The 20,371-nt window shown below is 40.0% G+C and overlaps 1 protein-coding gene across 4 annotated transcripts in view; it reads right to left on the bottom strand.

Moving 5' to 3' along the window:
- Nucleotides 1-20,371, bottom strand: part of ntrk2a (neurotrophic tyrosine kinase, receptor, type 2a) — a 261,742-nt gene that overhangs the window by 87,896 nt on the left and 153,475 nt on the right. For all 4 annotated transcript variants that reach the window (XM_061928983.1, XM_061928984.1, XM_061928985.1 and 1 more), the window contains one exon: nucleotides 14,216-14,404. In XM_061928983.1, the coding sequence (XP_061784967.1) occupies nucleotides 14,216-14,404 (189 nt within the window). The remainder of the gene's footprint in view (nucleotides 1-14,215; nucleotides 14,405-20,371) is intronic.

Genomic DNA, 20,371 nt, shown 5'->3' with positions numbered 1-20,371 from the left:
GACCCAGCACACAGCAGGCACGAACAATATTTATAAAAAAAAACCTTATAAGAAAACTGTTTTTGTTATTATTTTTTTGACCGTCATAACCACCGTCATAACCACTCATGTTGGTCGTTTTTTTTACTAACAATGCAGGTAATGAGGATTCTCCTATTCCGCCTTTATAGTCCTTTAAGAAAAATAATTGAAAAACCACTACTAACACTCCATTTGAAGCAACATTGTTACTGTAGGAGCTAACACAAAGGAACCGCCGTATTTTCCAGACTATAAGTCGTTACTTTTTTTCTCACGCTTTGAAACCTGCGGCTTATAAAACGGTTTATGAAAAAAATCATGATGTCAAGATAATGGCACTAGCATTTACTTCATTTAAGAATATTTTTCAACATATTGAGAAAAAAGGTGTCTTTTTTTTTTCTACCAAGAAAAGTGCACTTGTTATTAATGAGAATATACTTATTTTAAGGTATTTTTGGGTTCATTGAAGTTAGCTAATTTTACTTGTTTTGGAAAGTCTTGACAAGCCGAATTTTCTTGTTCTATTGGCAGATAATTTTGCTTAGTTCAAATAAAATACCCCTCATTTTTTTTTCTTTCTTTTTTTTCTTGTTTTTGAACACTGACTTTTTGCAGTGTGTTGATGGCACATTCGCGCTGTGGCCTCCATATTTAACAGCGAAAAGTGAACAACCACTTCCTCAACGCAGTGTAACGTCCTTGTTTGCGGCTAATGTCCCTCTACAGAAATTCCACAAAGTCAGCAATCCTCGCCTCCAGGGCGGCAAATAAACTGTGTTTCTTACAAGTATCACTGGAGGACAAGGAATGGCTACGCTACAGTACACACCTCGGGAGAATACGCTAACCGCTAAACAGAGGTGGGTAGTAACGCGCTACATTTACGCCGTTACATCTACTTGAGTAACTTTTGGGATAAATTGTACTTCTAAGAGTAGTTTTAATGCAACATACTTTTACTTTTACTTGAGTATATTTATAGAGAAGAAACGCTACTTTTACTCCGCTACTTTTATCTACATTCACCTCGCTACTCGCTACTAATTTTTATCGATCTGTTAATGCACGCTTTCTTTGTTTTGGTCTGTCAGACAGACCTTCATAGTGCCTGCGTTTCAACAAATACAGTCACTGGTGACGTTCACTCCGTTTCACCAATCAGATGCAGTCACTGGTGACGTTGGACCAATCAAACAGAGCCAGGGGTCACATGACCTGACTTAAACAAGTTGAAAAACTTATTGGGGTGTTACCATTTAGTGGTCAATTGTACGGAACATGTACTGTACTGTGCAATCTACTAATAAAAGTTCCAATCAATCAATCAAAAGTGTGAAGGAAAAAAGACCCTTTTTTATTTCAACCGTACATCCCGTCAAAAGCCTAAAGACTGAATGCACAGTTCCTGTCTTCACAATAAAAGTGCCGCTCCATCGCGCCTGCGCTTTCAAAATAAGAGTCTCCGAAAGCCAGCGCAAACAAGCTAGCAAGCTACGGAGTTTGCCGCCAATGTATTTCTTGTAAAGTGTATAAAAACGAATATGGAAGCTGGACAAATAAGATGCCAAAAACCAACCACTTTCATGTGGTATTAGACAGAAAGGAGGAACTTTTTTTCTCCTCCATTTGAAAACGTGGACGTTATCATCACTGCTGTCTGATTCCAATCAATGCAAGTCATCAGAATCAGGTAATACACCAACTTATATTCTTGTCTTCATGAAAGAAAGGAATCAATATGTGTTAAACATGCATGTATATTCATTAAAACACCTTTAACATGCAAACAAAAACGGCAAAATAAATAAATATAAATTATATAATGTATATATATATATATATATATATATATATATATATATATATATATATATATATATATATATATATATATATATATATATATATATATATGATATATGTGTGTATGTTACTCATCAGTTACTCAGTACTTGAGTAGTTTTTTCACAACATACTTTTTACTTTTACTCAAGTAAATATTTGGGTGACTACTCCTTACTTTTACTTGAGTAATAAATCTCTAAAGTAACAGTACTCTTACTTGAGTACAATTTCTGGCTACTCTACCCACCTCTGCCGCTAAACTAGTAGCGGCTCTCACAAAGTCTGCCATGATTATTGGCGACAAACACAGAACGCACTCTCTATGTTGTTGTTGTTGTTGATGGAAGTAGCTTTAGTTGTTATAGAAAGAAGCTCAAGTATTGTTTAAAATGACCAAAACACTTTTTCCTTTTTATAATTCAACCTTGCCTCCCGTCTCTGCATCCTGGGGTCAACACCTTGACTGATACCCTAACATTTACAGCATGTATATAAAATGTTTGGTTTTTTTGGAGCCTATCCTGCCTGCATTCGGGCGGAAGGCAGGGCAATTACCTGCATTGTTAGTGAAAAACTGCCAACACAAGGCGGCTATCTAGAAAGCACAGAAAAGGGAATGACGTGTGTTCTTTTCTCACATAAGGATTGTGGATGATGGGCAAAAAAAGTGCAGTTTTTCCTTTAATATCACATTCACTGCATGGTCGGCTTCTGCTTGCCTTAGCCCACACAACATGTATTTTAATGGGAACGGAGCAGAAGGTCCATAACTTGAGACAAGACAAAGAGGAGTGCTCAGGCTGACATATGCACGTAATGAACACACACACACACACACACACACACACACGCACACACACACACACACACACACACATTCTTGTATTTGTTACCTTCTTGAGACCTCCGAAAAATGTCTACCTCTTTAGGACCACCCTTTCTAGATATATATAAAGATTTGCATTTACAACATTAATAACATATACATACGATGCAAACATAAAAAAGCTTGTCGTGAAAAATGAGTTGGAATTTCACAAGAAAAAGGTCACAATTTCACAAGAAAAACGTAGAATTTTGGCAGTATAATAATAAAAGTCGTCATTTTACTCAACGCAAGTCAAGATTTTACAGGAAAAACTGAACATTTGTGCGATATTTTGATAAAAGTTGGAATTTTACTTTTTTGCAAAAAAAAAAGCTGAAAATGTTGGCAATTTTATGAAAAGAGTCGTCATTTTACTCGACAAAAGTCACAATTTTATAAGAAAGCTTAAAAATGTTGGCAATATCATAACAATACGTCGGAATTTTACTTGGCAAAATTATGATCAAAGTCATCATTTTACTCAAAAGATTTCATCGTTTTACAAGAACAACAAAAAAAATTGGCAATGTTGTGATAGAAGTCAGAATTTGTCACCATTTTGCATTAAAAAGTAATAATTTTACATAAAAAAGTAATCATTTTACGAGAAAATATTGCAATATAACAGAAAGAATACAAAAAATTCTTGCCAATTTTTTAAGAAAAAAGTCGACAGACACATTGTGAGAAAAAGACTGCTTTTAGTTTTTAAATTTTTTTGAATTCTTTGGGTTTTTTTTAATCTTCATTATTTACTTCAACCTATTATTGTATGTCTCTACATACATATTTATTTTATTTTTGTATTAATTATGGCCAATTTCTTACACACACTTGTTATTACATATGTTGGCCAAAGGGGGAGCACTTTTAAAACCGACACACAGTCAATTTGAAAAATCCCTCCTTTTTGGGACCACCCTCATTTTGATAGATTTCACCACAAGGAGTGCAAATGAGATCTCTATTTTTTGTTTTTTGTAATGTGCTTAAGGCCGATGACAAACGAGTCACGGACCACAGATGGCCCCTGTGCTGCACTTTGGGCAACCCAGCTGTAGAAGCTAACTGTTAATGGCCACTATAGTCTTAGTACCGTAGTGTATTTGTTCATCCTATGGTCACATGTGTGACGCGGGTTATCTTACGTCAGCACCGGAAGTCCTAAAATCAGCTGTTCACCTGGCGGGTTTTTTCGGGAAAGAATAGGGAAGTCCTTCTTTAGCTGCCGTCTTGTTTTAGCATATATTGGCGCCTTTGCATTTGTCAATGTTTACTTTTGTATGCACATTAAGTCATACTTGCCAACCCTCCCTATTTTCCCGGGAGACTCCCGAATTTCAGTGACCCTCCCGAAAATCTCCCGGGGCAACCATTCTCCCGAATTTCTCCCGATTTCCACCCGGACAACAATATTGGGGGTGTGCCTTAAAGGCACTGCCTTTAGCGCCCTCTACAACCTGTCGTCACGTCCGCTTTTCCGCCATACAAACAGCGTGCCGGCCCAGTCACATAATATCTACGGCTTTTACACACACTTAAATGAAAGCAAGGCATACTTGATCAACAGCCATACAGGTCACACTGAGGGTGGCCGTATAAACAACTTTAACACTGCTACAAATATGCGCCACACCGTTAACCCACACCCAACAAGAATGACAAACACATTTCGGGAGAACATCCGCACCGTAACACAACATAAACACAACAGAACAAATACCCAGAATCCCTTGCAGCACTAACTCTTCCGGGAAGCTACAAAATACACCCCCCGCTACCCCTTACCCCCCGCATCCACCTCAACCTCCTCATGCTCTCTCAGGGAGAGCATGTCCCAAATTCCAAGCTGCTGTTTTGAGGCATGTTAAAAAAAAATAATGCACTTTGTGACTTCAATAGTAAATATGGCAGTGCCATGTTGGCACCCCTTCCATCCATCCATTTTCTACCGCTTATTTCCTTCGGGGTTAGCGGGGGACGCTGGAGCCTATCTCAGCTACAATCGGGCGGAAGGCGGGGTACACCCTGGACAAGTCGCCACCTCATCGCAGGGCCCCATGTTGGCACTTTTTTCCATAACTTGAGTTGATTTATTTTGGAAAACCTTTTTACATTTTTTTAATGCATCCAGCGGGGCATCACAACAAAATTAGGCATAATAATGTGTTAATTCCACGACTGTATATATTGGTATCGGTTGATATCGGAATCGGTAACTAAGAGTTGGACAATATCGGAATATCGGCAAAAAAAGCCATTATCGGACATCTCTACTAAAAACATTAGATAATGTTTCACTTCGGCGGTATAGCTCGGTTGGTAGAGCGGCCGTGCCAGCAACTTGAGGGTTGCAGGTTCAATCCCCGCTTCCGCCATCCTAGTTACTGCCGTTGTGTCCTTGGGCAAGACACTTTACCCACCTGCTCCCAGTGCCACCCACACTGGTTTAAATGTAACTTAGATATTGGGTTTCACTATGTAAAGTGCTTTGAGTCACTAGAGAAAAGCACTATATAAATATAATTCACTTCACTTCACTTCTTACGACACACAGCAAAAAGTCTTGCTTGTCAAAATTGCCGCCCCCACCCCCGAATTCAGGGGTCTCAAGGTTGGCAAGAAAAAAAAATCTTGACTTTGGAGCAATGTTCACGGACTCTAGTATTTGGCTCTCTATTAGATGCAATGGTTTTCTGTATTGGGACCGTGATTTCGGTCCTCATGTGGAAGGTACTTTTCCTTGTTGATGTCTCAAGAAGAGTAAAATACAAGAACACACACACACACACACACACACACACACACACACACACACACACACACACACACACGCACACACACAGAGTGATATATATTGACCTGCTCCATCAATGTGACATTATGATTATTGGCAAGTCATAAAAGCTTTTTCAGCCTGCGACCTTGTGTTGCAGCAAATGATGGAACCATGTGTGTGCATCATTAAGAGAGGCGGAGGGAGGCTCTGCCTGTTCGTTGGGGATTGGGGCGGGGGGGGGGCTATGATGACTGTAAATGGGGGGATTGACCTCTTAAAGCCTACAATAGGAGCGAGAGATAGACCTGCATTTACTACATAAGAGAAGAATAAACGCAGAGTGAATCAATGGCAGTCAATATTGTGTGTGCGTGTTGTCTGTGTATTACGAACATTAAAAGTAATACTCTGGGAGCTTTTGACTGTTTGATAGGGAGCATATCGACTTATTATCTGTCTCTCCGCTTCATTGTGGAGCGCGTCGGCGGCTCTCGTGATTGAACTTTACTGTCTTGCGCCATGCGAGTTGTTTTTCAGAATGATGGAAACACACCTTGTCGTCCATTGTGCTGGACGTCCCATTAACACTAATAACACCTTAGTTAGGATTGATGGAGACATCATTCAACAATTGTTCACTGAGACTATGAGAAGGCTAGAAAGCTAATATGGTAACTTGAGTTTTGAGTTCAAAATGGAGCGCAACTTCAAAGGCAGTGCAACCATGCCGTTACTCTCAGCCAATCAGCAAGAGGATAATGGTAATTAACCAGAATCTGCATGAGCAATTTAAGAAGGAATAAAAGGATGGATGGAAAGTTCTACAACTCCCACATTCCTCACTTGATTCACAAGTTCCTGGTTCAGAAAATTGCACGTTTTTCTGGAAAACCCATTGGCAATACACAAACCTCTTCATATCTGTCATGTCTGTGTGATCATGTTTTGTTTTAGTCATGTTCGGTTTTGTTTTTTGGACTTTTTGTGCACTTTTGTTTGTTTTGTCACCATAGCAACCCATTAGTTTTCACCTGTCACGTCACGCACCTGTTTTACGTTTTGAGTCACGCACCTGTTTTCACTAATCATGTCTGTAGTATTTAAGTTCATTGTTTTCAGTTTGTCTTTCTGGCGACATCCCGCATTTATGCTCTTCACATTCCTGACACTCGTTATTCATGCTTCATGCCATGCCACAGTAAGTGTTAATTAGTTTTACCTTTGTCCTAGTTTTTGCTTCATTAGCCAAGTTTTTGTACTTCCGCCCTTGTGCGCGCCTTTTGTTTGCTTCCTTTTTTTGTAGTTTGTTAGTGTTTTAAATAAATATGTATTCACCTTCACGCCATCACCAGTCCAGCTTTACTTGCATCTCGGGAAAACAAACACACCATAGTCCTCGTCCTGACAATATCCCACATTTCTTATCTTATCTTATTGGACTGTTGCACCTTTCACACACTCCACTTACCCTGGACAAAGCATTTTAGTTTGATTTGGGCTATTCTGCGGCTTGATTGAGATTGTTTTAACCCCCAAATATGTGTTTTTGAGCTACTCAAATCTTGAGCCAAATCTTGCGCTCCCAACAGGTATAAAAGAAAGTGCATCTCTATCCTCCTTCAAAACCGCAATAAAAGTTCACCTCCAGGCAGCTTCAACCCTCAACTAACACCCTCCCCGGATTGTTAATAATCAAATGTAAACAGTCAAATGCAGATACTTTTCTTATGCCTTCTGATCTCTCTCTCTCTCTCTCTCTCTCTCTCTCTCTCTCTCTCTCTTTCTCTCTCTCTCTGCCCACTACTTGCTGTCCATATCCTACCAAGTAAGACCTACAATGTTCCAATATCCATTTCTCTGTTCTCAATTGTTGATGACTGATGATAACAACCAAACCTGATGATAGTATATATCTGATAGTATGTATCTGTATCATGAATCAATTTAAGTGGACCCCGAATTAAACAAGTTGAAAAATGTATTCGGGTGTTACAATTTAGTGGTCAATTGTACGGAATATGTACTTCACTGTGCAACCTACTTATAAAAGTCTCAATCAATCAATCAAAAGCCCTCTCATAACTGGCTGTGCTGAACAGGGATTTTTAGTGAGGTTTTTAAGTATGCAATTATTTGAACCTTACAGAAATGTTATGAAAATACCCATGATCTGCAAACAAAATCGCAGAATCTCTCCTTTAAACATTATTCCATTGTTTCGCCAATCCTTGATGACATCACGAATTATCACAATTTAAGCGTTAACGGAGAAAGTGCACCCTCTGTTGCCCATCCATCCATCCATCTTCTTCCGCTTATCCGAGGTCGGGTCGCGGGGGCAGCAGCCTAAACAGGGAAGCCCAGACTTCCCTCTCCTCCATACTTGCCAACCCTCCCGGATTTTCCGGGAGACTCCCGAAATTCAGCGCCTCTCCCGAAAACCTCCCAGGACAAATTTTCTCCCGAAAATCTCCCGAAATTCAGGCGGACTCAGGTCCTCCACAATATAAAAAAGCGTACCTGCCCAATCACGTTATAACTATAGAATGATGGAGGGCGAGTTCTTGGTTTCTTATGTGGGTTTATTGTTAGGCAGTTTCATTAACGTTCTCCCAGCGTGTCAACAACACACAACAACAGCAGTCACTTTTTTGTCTACCGTAAAGCAGTTCGTCTGCCGTAAACAGCAATGTTGTGACACTCTTAAACAGGACAATACTGCCATCTAGTGCATTTGATGAAAGCACTTTTGTGCGTGCCACACAGCAATGCATCATCAGAGAGGGTGTTCAGCATGGTTCGAAAAATAGTGACAGAGAATAGAACAAGGATGGACAATTCAACCCTTAACTCAACAATGAGTAGATGAGTGTTATGTGTGTGTATATGTGTAAATAAATGAACACTGAAATTCAAGTATTTCTTTTATATATATATATATATATATATATATATATATATATATATATATATATATATATATATATATATATATATATATATATATATATATATAATTAAAAAAAAATATATATATATATAATAAAATAAATAAATATATATATATATAGCTAGAATTCACTGAACGTCAAGTATTCTTATATATATATATATATATATATATATATATATATATATATATATATATATATATATATATATATATATATATATATATATATATATGAAATATTTGACTTGGTGAATTCTAGCTGTAAATATACTCCTCCCCTTTAAGCCACACCCCCCCCCCCCCCACCTCCCCAAATCGGAGGTCTCAAGGTTGGCAAGTATGCTCTCCCCAGCCACTTCGTCCAGCTCCTCCCGGGGGATCCCGAGGTGTTCCCAGGCCAGCCGGGAGAAATAGTCTTCCCAACGTGTCCTGGGTCTTCCTCCTTACTGGTCGGACGTTCCCGAAACACCTCCGTAGGGAGGCGTTCGGGTGGCATCCTGACCAGATGCCCGAACCACCTCATCTGGCTCCTCTCGATGTAGAGGCTTTACTTTGAGTTCCCCCCGGATGACAGAGCTTCTCACCCTATCTCTAAGGGAGAGCCCCGCCACCCGGCCGAGGAAACTCATTTCGGCCGCTTGTACCCGTGATCTTGTCCTTTCGGTCATAACCCAAAGCTCATGACCATAGGTGAGGATGGGAACGTAGATCGACCGGTAAATTGAGAGCTTTGCCTTCTGGCTCAGCTCCTTCTTCACCACAACGAATCGATACAACGTCCGCATTACTGAAGACGCCGCACCGATCCGCCTGTCGATGTCACGATCCACTCGTCCCTCACTCGTGAACAAGACTCTGAGGTACTTGAACTCCTCCACTTGGGAAAGGGTCTCCTCCCCAACCCGGAGATGGCACTCCACCCTTTTCCGGGCGAGAACCATGGACTCGGACTTGAAGGCACCCTCTGTTGCATATATCAATTTCACCATGTACTCGTGTCTTTATATGACACACTGAATAACTCAGTGATTCAGGACAAGTATTGGGAGTATATTATAGCACTTTGTCCTTTTTTACTACTTAGCACTTGTGTTTTTATTGCTCCCTTGTTTGTTTAAGGCAGGATTGCTCGCTGTTTAATTGATTTCCGTAAAACATGAACGGGGGGCTGAGGAAGAGTCTATTGAAATTGCAATAAAGGCGCGCAAAAAGGAATTCAATTTCAGCACTAGGGTTGTACGGTATACCGGTATTAGTATAGTACCGCGATACTAATGAATCATTTTTGGTACGATACCGTCTCTGAAACCACCCGTGTCAAAGTCACGTCGTGACATTGCTGGTTTACGAACAGACGAGCATGTTCGGCGGCACACAGTCACTGAGTACTTACAAACAGACACAGTGTGTAGACAGAAAAGGGAGAACGGACGCATTTTGGCTTAAAAACTAACGATAAAGGTGAAGTTATAACACTGAAACGCCCTCAGGAAGAGGTGCTTTAAGACATGGCTAGCTAGCTAACGTCCATCCGCCGTCGTCAGTGTTTTAGCTACTTCTAAATCACTAATCCTCGCCTCAATGGTGACAAATAAAGTAAGTTTCTTACAAGTATCATCCCTGCAGGACGAGGAATAGCTAAACATGCTTCACTACACACCGTAGCGCACCGGCGTCGAAATGTAAACAAACGCCATTGGTGGGTCTACACCTAACATCCACTGCAATGATACCAAGTACAGGCACGTATCTAGTCAATACTACTATGATTACGTCGATATATCTTCTTTGGTTTTTTAAAAATGTATATTATGTTTATAAACTCAGGAAATATGTCCCTGGACACATGAGGACTTTGAATATGACCAATGTATGGTCCTGTAACGACTTGGTATCGGATTGATACTAGAGATGTCCGATAATGGCTTTTTTGCCGATATCCGATATTCCGATATTGTCCAACTCTTAATTACCGATACCGATATCAACCGATACCGATATATACAGTTGTGGAATTAACACATTATTATGCCTAATTTTGTTGTGATGCCCCGCTGGATGCATTAAATAATGTAACAAGGTTTTCCAAAATAAGAGAACAACTTCAACTCAAGTTATGGAAAAAAAATGCCAACATGGCACTGCCATATTTATTATTGAAGTCACAACGTGCATTATTTTTTTTAACATGCCTCAAAACTTGGGACATGCTCTCCCTGAGAGAGCATTAGGATGTTGAGGTGGGTGGGGTTGGGGGGGACGGGGTTTCTGGGTAGCGGGGGGTGTATATTGTAGCGTCCCGGAAGAGTTAGTGCTGCAAGGGTTTCTGGGTATTTGTTCTGTTGTGTTTATGTTGTGTTCCGGTGCGGATGTTCTCCCGAAATGTGTTTGTCATTCTTGTTTGGTGTGGGTTCACAGTGTGGCGCATATTCGTAACAGTGTTAAAGTTGTTTATACGGCCACCCTTAGTGTGACCTGTATGGCTGTTGACCAAGTATGAATTGCATTCACTTGTGAGTGTGTCAAAAAGCCGTAGATATTATGTGACTGGGCCGGCACGCAAAGGCAGTGCCTTCAAGGTTTATTGGCGCTCTGTACTTCTCCCTACATCCGTGTACACAGCGCAATTTAAAAAGTCATAAATTATACTTTTTGAAACCGATACCGATAATTTCCGATATTACATTTTAAAGCATTTATCGGCCGATAATATCGACAGTCCGATATTATCGGACATCCCTAATTGATACCCAAATTGGTGGTATCATCCAAAACTAATGTAAAGTATCAAACAAGAGAAGAATAAGTGATTATTACATTTTAACAGAAGTGTAGATAGAACATGTTAAAAGAGAAAGTAAGCAGATATTAACAGTGAATTAACAAGTAGATTAATAATTCATTTTCTACCACTTGTCTTTAATAATGTTGACAAAATAATAGGTAGATAAATGACACAATATGTTACTGCATACGTCAGCAGACTAATTAGGAGCCTTTGTTTGCTTACTTACTAATAAAAGACAAGTTGTCTTGTGTGTTCACTATTTTATTTAAGGACAAACTTGCAATAATAAACTTATGTTTAATGTACCGTAAAAATGTTTGTTAAAATAAAGCCAATAATAAATATTTTTGTGCTGCCCTTTATTTAGAAAAGTACCGATATAATTTTGGTACCGGTACCAAAATATTGGTATTGGGACAACACTACACACATACTGCAATTTTGGGCATTATAATTAATTTTGATTCTTAGTTTTTTCATTTTATTTTCAAAAACTTATAGTAACCAAAATAATACACATTTCTGACTTCTAAGCAATAGGTAAACATTTTTTTGGTTTATTTTGTAATAAAACTGCAATAAGAAACATATGTTTAATGTATCCTAAGATTTATTGTTAAAAATAAGACAATATTGCCATTTTTTTGTGGTCCCCTTTATTTGGAAAAGTACCGAAAAGTACAGAAATAATTTTTAGTACCGGTACCGGTACCAAAATATTGGTATCGGTACAACACTATTCAGCACTAATTATTCCAGGAATCTTGCTGACAAAATGTAGGTATAACAGTATTTACTGTAGCTCCTAAGGTCTTTCTCTCAGTTACTACCGTATTTTTGGATTATAAGTCGCACCGGAGTATAAATCGCACCAGCCGAAAATGCACAATAAAGAAGGAACAAAACATATATAAGTCGCACTAGAGTATAATTTTTGTATTTTTGGGGGAAATTTATTTGATAAAATCCAACACCAAGAATAGACATTTGAAAGGCAATTTAAAATAAATAAAGAATAGTGAACAACAACTGCATACTTCACTACTTCCAGCTTGTAACCTGCAGTATATGATTTCCTTTTTGGTGCCATTTTTGTTCAGCCCTTCTAAGTTTTTATACGTTACCGCCAATGTTGAAATGTTCAATTTTCATAGGTACGGAACAGTGACGTGCAGTCACTAGAGGCAGGTGAGGCGGGGCCTCACCTGCCATCATGGAAAGAAAAAAAATGTAAAAAGAAAAAAAAAAAATTTAATTGTTATATGTATCCAGTGATTATACTATAAAGTTATTTTCCATTTAACTTCACCAGTTTTAGATTATTTTTATTCAAAATCGCTGAATTTTCACAATTGCCGTTCAAATACTGAGAAGAGACGGTGCGGTGAACAGCAGCCAGTTGAGGCACGTCACTCAGTTGTGCCTCAACATGGATTCCGGACTCGGCTAACTGCTGGCCTGCTGTGCAGTGAGACCGTATTGCTATATGAATTATATTATACATTTCCATAGTTTAGTTAGCTGAGGTATATAATGTACAGTGTATTTTGTCAACAACTGTATGTGTGTAATGTATTTCTTGTGCTGAGCGATCATAAAACTGCTGCAAAAGACGCACTGGCTGAGGCTCCAGTAATCCCGCCTCCTGCACCCCCGCCGTAGAATTGTTATATCAACTAAAGCCCACACTTAAACTTTCCACGTGCAAGATTGAATCTATTTAAAAAAGTTATTTCATAAGAAGCCAAAAAGTGCAAAAACAATAATGTTCGTGTTGGAGGAGTTGTGAATGACTGCAGGGTCACAACATTAGGTACACCTGCAGACTGCAGTTGTATCTAATTCACAACTCCTCCAACACGAACATTATTGTTTTTGCACTTTTTGGCTTCTTATTAAATAACTTTTGTAACCTATTTTTATGGGCTTCCCTCTTTGTGATGTTAAGTTCCTGTTATGCGCTGTTATACAGTATATGCCTTGAGCTCTTATTTTGAAGGCGCTAAGAGCAGAAGTGATGACACGTTGCGGAGGTTTTTGAAAGAAGGTAAATAAAGTGGTCCTCGTGTAAACTGGATCCTCCGTGTTTGTTATTTTGTAGTTTCATACAGTATAGGCGACATTTATCGGTTACACTTTTTTAAATAGATTCAATCTTGCACGTGGAAAGTTTAAGTGAGTGCTTTAGTTGATATAACACTCCCGTCAGGGGGTTCATTAATCCAGCACAACAGCGGCGCATGGACTTAATTAATAAGTAAAGGTAAGACCATAATAACGTTTTTTTTTAATTAAATGTGCTTTTTTGTGTGCTACAGTTTGTATGTGTAAAGTTAAAGTTAAGTTAAAGTACCAATGATTGTCACACACACACACTAGGTGTAATGAAATTTGTCGTGTGCATTTGACCCATCCCCTTGTTCACCCCCTGGGAGGTGAGGGGAGCAGTGGGCAGCAGCGGCGCCGCACCCGGGAATCATTTTTGGTGATTTAACCCCCAATTCCAACCCTTGATGCTGAGTGCCAAGCAGGGAAGGATGCTGGTATGAGCTTTTAAACATAACCCATTAACTGCTGCCAATCAAATGGTGAATAAGATACTCTTTGGGGTTCATATGTTTGTAAATCTGACTGTGATGAAGTCAGTGCCTCACCAGCCATCAACCTCACCGCACGTCACTGGTACGGAAGTAGTAGCAGGTAGCATCTTTTTTTTCACAATGCACTTCTGCCATGACCCGCCCCCGCCAAATTTGTATTGGTTGACGTGTGTGTGTGACGATTGCTGATATACGTCTAGTCTCTTACGTGAATGAGCTTAATAATATTATTTGAAATTTTACGGTAATGTGTTAATCATTTCACACATAAGTCGCTCCAGAGTATAAGTATGAAAAAAAGTGCGACTTATAATCCGAAAAATACGGTACTTGTGATTGCTGTTGATTTGTTACTTACAAGTGTCCGTCTTGAGCAGGCTGTTGGAGCTCCTGAAGTACTGCGGGTTCTCAATCACGGGGATCTTGGTCATGCCAATGATGACGGCGTCGGGGCCCAGGTCGGAGGAAGAGGGCGTGTTGCTGCCGTTGGAGACGTGATGGAGAGGGGAGGCCGAGTCATCATCGTTACTGATGACTGAGGACGGTCCTTCGAGAAGCAGAGAGAAGGAGAGAGACAGAGGACGATGAGCAAGAGTTCCAGTGGCGCGTCTTATCTTTTACGAGAATCGAGCGAGGAGCCATTTACGTTGCATGCTCGCCACTTTAACTGTATGAAGGCACAGAAGACTTCATTAGGTTGTTAAGATGTTATTAGCCAAGATTGAGGAGATGAAGTCTTAAGAAGAGGCGGTTAAGTTGTGGTATTGATCCTGCATCCTGTAGGAGAAGACGGCGATGTCAGTCAAATATCATATCATGCTGGTTCTTTACCTTCAGTCCGTTAGGGCAGTGCTACTCCATCGGAGGACCGTATACCAAAACCAACGAGTTCAGGTCAAAACTCCGGAGTGACCGACATTTTTGCAAAAGATTCTTAAAGGGGAACATTATCACCAGACATATGTAAGCGTCAATATATACCTTGATGTTGCAGAAAAAAGACCATATATTTTTTTAACCGATTTCCGAACTCTAAATGGAGTGAAGTGAAGTGAAGTGAATTATATTTATATAGCGCTTTTCTCTAGTGACTCAAAGCGCTTTACATAGTGAAACCCAATATCTAAGTTACATTTAAACCAGTGTGGGTGGCACTGGAAGCAGGTGGGTAAAGTGTCTTGCCCAAGGACACAACGGCAGTAACTAGGATGGCGGATGCGGGGATCGAACCTGCAACCCTCAAGTTGGTGGCACGGCCGCTCTACCAACTGAGCTATACCGCCCCACCCAAATGGGTGAATTTTGGCGAATTAAATGCCTTTCTAATATTCGTCACAACGTGACGTCACATCAGGAAGCAATCCGCCATTTTCTCAAACACCGGGTCAAAACAGCTCTGTTATTTTCCGTTTTTTTCGACTGTTTTCCGTACCTTGGAGACATCATGCCTCGCCGGTGTGTTGTCGGAGGGTGTAACAACACGAACAGGGACGGATTCAAGTTGCACCAGTGGCCCAAAGATGCGAAAGTGGCAAGAAATTGGACGTTTGTTCCGCACACTTTACCCACGAAAGCTATGCTACGACAGAGATGGCAAGAATGTGTGGATATCCTGCGACACTCAAAGCAGATGCATTTCCAACGATAAAGTCAAAGAAATCTGCCGCCAGACCCCCGTTGAATCTGCCGGAGTGTGTGAGCAATTCAGGGACAAAGGACCTCGGTAGGACGGCAAGCAATGGCGGCAGTTTGTTCCCGCAGACGAGCGAGCTATCGACCCTAGCTTCCCTGGCCTGCTGACATCAACTCCAAAACTGGACAGATCAGCTTTCAGGAAAAGAGAGCGGATGAGGGTATGTCTACAGAATATATTAATTGATGAAAATTGGGCTGTCTGCACTCTCAAAGTGCATGTTGTTGCCAAATGTATTTCATATGCTGTAAACCTAGTTCATAGTTGTTAGTTTCCTTTAATGCCAAACAAACACATACCAATCGTTGGTTAGAAGGCGATCGCCGAATTCGTCCTCGCTTTCTCCCGTGTCGCTGGCTGTCGTGTCGTTTTCGTCGGTTTCGCTTGCATACGGTTCAAACCGATATGGCTCAATAGCTTCAGTTTCTTCTTCAATTTCGTTTTCGCTACCTGCCTCCACACTACAACCATCCGTTTCAAGACATGCGTAATCTGTTGAATCGCTTAAGCCGCTGAAATCCGAGTCTGAATCCGAGCTAATGTCGCTATAGCTTGCAGTTCTTTCCGCCATGTTTGTTTGTGTTGGCATCACTATGTGACGTCACAGGAAAATGGACAGGTGTAAATAACGATGGTTAAAATCATGCACTTTGAAGCTTTTTTTAGGGATATTGCGTGATGGGTAAAATTTTGAAAAAAACTTCGAAAAATAAAATAAGCCACTGGGAACTGATTTTTAATGGTTTTAACCCTTCTGAAATTGTGATAATGTTCCCCTTTAGACAGCACAGCACTCCTGTCATAACAAGAATATTTGACTCATGTTTCTGAAGTAGGTACCGCATTTTTCGGAGTATAAGTCGCACCGGCCAAAAATGCACAATAAAGAAGGGAAAAAACATATATAAGTCGCATTTTTTGGGGAAATGTATTTGATAAAAGCCAACACCAAGAATAGACATTTGAAAGGCAATTTAAAATAAATAAAGAATAGTGAACAACAGGCTGAATAAGTGTACGTTATATGAGGCATAAATAACCAACTGAGAACGTGCCTGGTATGTTAACGTAACATATTATGGTAAGAGTCATTCAAATAACTATAACAGTGGTTCTCAACCTTGTTGGAGGTACCGAACCCCACCAGTTTCATATGTGCATTCACCAAACCCTTCTTTAGTGAAAAATATATATATATTTTTTTCCAAATTCAAGAAAAAGTCATGTTTTTTTACTGGTGCACAAAATTAACCGTGCATGAACATCACCTTGTTCAAAGAACAAAACCAACACAGTGCATCAACTCACAACAAATTACACACATTACCATGAATTGATTAACGTGGACCCCGACTTAAACAAGTTGAAAAACTTATCCGGGTGTAACCATTTAGTGGTCAATTGTACGGAATATGTACTGTACTGTGTAAACTGTACTGTTTCATAAAATGTATTCTCTTCCTTTGCAATCTGCTAGTAAAAGTTTCAATCGATCAATCAAACAACCTGCAAATCAGATGGAAAATTAGAGGGAACATTGTTCGGGGGTATCCTTAATACGCCGATAGGGAGAAGTTTTTATTTACACGATAAGTCGGATGTGTCTTTACCTCCGCCGAACCCCTGAGGCCGACTCACCGAACCCCTAGGGTTCGATCGAACCCAGGTTAAGAACCACTGAACTATAACATATAGATACGTTTACCAAACAATCTGTCACTCCTAATCGCTAAATCCCATGAAATCTTATACGTCTAGTCCAGGGGTCGGCAACCCAAAATGTTGAAAGAGCCATATTGTACAAAAAATAAAAAAATAAAAATCTGTCTGGAGCCGCAAAAAATTTAAAAGCCATATTACATACAGATAGTGTGTCATGAGATATAAATTGAATTAAGAGGACTTAAAGGAAACTAAATGACTTCAAATATAGCTACAAATGAGGCATTATGATGCAATATGTACATATAGCTAGCCTAAATAGCATGTTAGCATCGATTAGCTTGCAGTCATGCAGGGACCAAATATGTCTGATTAGCACTCCAACAAGTCAATAACATCAACAAAACTCACCTTTCATGCACAACCTTAAAAGTTTGGTGGACAAAATGAGACAGAAAAAGAAGTGGCATAAAACACGTCCTAGAAAGTTATACATGTAAACAAACTACGGTGAGTTCAAGGACCGCCAAAATTAGTAGGACAAAACGGCGCTAGCCAAATACTCGAATCAGTGAAGCATGTTTAATATAAACAGTGTGCTTTATAACAATTAGGGAGGTTTGTGTCATGTTTGTCCTCCTACAGAAACCATATTAAAACAAAAAATAGATTGTTTTCCCCTCATCTTTTTCCATTTTTCATACATTTCTGAAAAAGCTCCAGAGAGCCACTAGGGCGGCGCTAAAGAGCCGCATGCGGCTCTAGAGCCGCGGGTTGCCGACCCCTGGTCTAGTCTCTTACGTGAATGAGATACATAATATTATTGGGTATTTTACGGTAATGTGTTAATAATTTCACACATAAGTCGCTCCTGAGTATAAGTCGCACCTCCGGCCAAACTATGTAAGAAACTGCGACTTGTAGTCCGAAAAATACCGTACTCAAAAACAGCAGAGGGCTCTTGCCAGAATAGGTCATGGTATGTTTGTGACATTTTCCTGATATCACATTTGTGCACTGGCTCAATAAAACGATGGGAAACTGACATAGAGGATCCTAGACTGCCGTGTTTTACATACATGCATGGCGGCCTGCCACAAATGAATTTGGACTGCCACAAATACATTTGGCGCAATCTGTTTTCACTTGTAGCTTGTCATTATAACTCCGTATAGTAGATAGCAGCATTGTAACTTTGCTTCTTAACACACCTTATACGCACCGGGGGCATGCCGTACATTTCGGACTACAAGGTGCACTTAAAACCCTTTCATTTTCCCTAAAGTTGACAGTGCGCCTTATAACCCGGTGCTCCTAATGTACAGATTGATTCTGGTTGTGCTTACCGACCTCAAATTTTATTTGGTAAATTGTGTAAAAATAAGTGTGACCAGTAGATGGCAGTCACACATAAGAGATACGTGTCGACTGCAGGATGACATTAGCAAGCAAGCCCAAAACTTTGATGTTTCATTGACAATATGGAACATTACACACGGTGCTCGAAAATCTGTCAAAATGCTTTAGTATTAGAGGCGTCCGATAATATCGGACTGCCAATATTATCGGCCGATAAATGCTTTCAAATGTAATATCGGAAATGATCGGTTTCAAAAAGTCAAATTTATGACTTTTTAAAACGCCGCTGTGTACACGGACGTAGGTTAGAAGCACAGAGCGCCAATAAACCTTAAAGGCACTGCCTTTGCGTGCCGGCCCAATCATATAATATCTACGGCTTTTGACACACACAAGTGAATGCACAGCATACTTGGTCAACAGCCATACAGGTCACACTGAGGGTGGCCAAATAAACAACTTTAACACGGTTACAAATATGCGCCACACTGTGAACCCGCACCAAACAAGAATGACAAACACATTTCGGGAGAACATCCGCAGCGTAACTCAACATAAACACAACAGAACAAATACCCAGAAGCCCTTGCAGCACTAACTCTTCCGGGACGCTACAATATACACCCCCCAAAAGAGCCACATCTGGCTCGAGAGCCATAGGTTCCCTACCCCTGCTGTAGACAGAAGTCAGAATTTCTATGTAAAATCTTGTAGACTGTTTTTCAATCATATCATTTAGTAAATTATTGCTTTGTATTCCATTTACTTACACTTTAGTAAAATAAATATTTATTTACATGTTATATCAGTGTAGAAATATACTAAACGACTCCTCCATATGTCATCAGCCTGATTGGTATTAAACAGTTACTGTATTTTTCGGACTATAAGTCGCAGTTTTTTTCATAGTTTTTTTATATATGTTTTTTTCCTTCTTTATTATGCATTTTCGGCAGGTGCGACTTATACTCCGGTGCGGCTTATACTCCGAAAAATAGTTAAAGTACCACTGATAGTCACACACACACTAGGTGTGGTGAAATTACTTTCTGCGTTCGACCCATCACCTTGTTCCACCCCCTGGGGGGTGAGGGGAGCAGTGATCAGCAGCGGTGGCCACGCCCGGGAATCATTTTTGGTGATTTAACACCCCAATTCCAACCCTTGATGCTGAGTGCCAAGCAGGGAGGTAATGGGTCCCATTTTTATAGTCTTTGGTATGACTCGGCCGGGGTTTGATCTCAGGGCGCACACTGAGCAGGTCTAAACTACCCTGAAATGTCAAATGCGGTGGAAACACAAACCGCACAGGTCTACAGGAACCTTTATTTCCAGAAACGAAAGCTTCCAGGAACTTAAATTTCTTTAACTTTTGGTGGAAAAAAGCTTATAATGAGCCCAGGCATTGAATGCCCAAACACAGCAAGATAGTCTGATCAGCACAATGGGAAGCGTGAGTCTTTATCTCCAAAAAAAAACAGGAAAAAAAACTTTGTTTTGGCAACAGACCCGAGGTGTTATTAGCAAGTAATTAAGATGGCGAAAACAGACTGTGAAATGGTGTTTCCACATTCACACGTGTTGCTAAATTTGGGCTGGCTGGTAGCGTGAGTCACAAAAGAACATCACAACATTGGCAATTTGAGCACGGGTCATGTCACAGACAGTGTGGAATTATTCAAGGCACACCATCACATACAAACCCCGTTTCCATATGAGTTGGGAAATTGTGTTAGATGTCAATATAAACGCAATACAATGATTTGCAAATCATTTTCCACCCATATTCAGTTGAATATG

Source organism: Nerophis lumbriciformis, linkage group LG33, assembly GCF_033978685.3.
Source record: "Nerophis lumbriciformis linkage group LG33, RoL_Nlum_v2.1, whole genome shotgun sequence".
Lineage (NCBI taxonomy): Eukaryota > Metazoa > Chordata > Actinopteri > Syngnathiformes > Syngnathidae > Nerophis > Nerophis lumbriciformis.
Note: the sequence above shows the minus strand (reverse complement) of the source record. Positions and strands in the feature narration are given on the sequence as shown.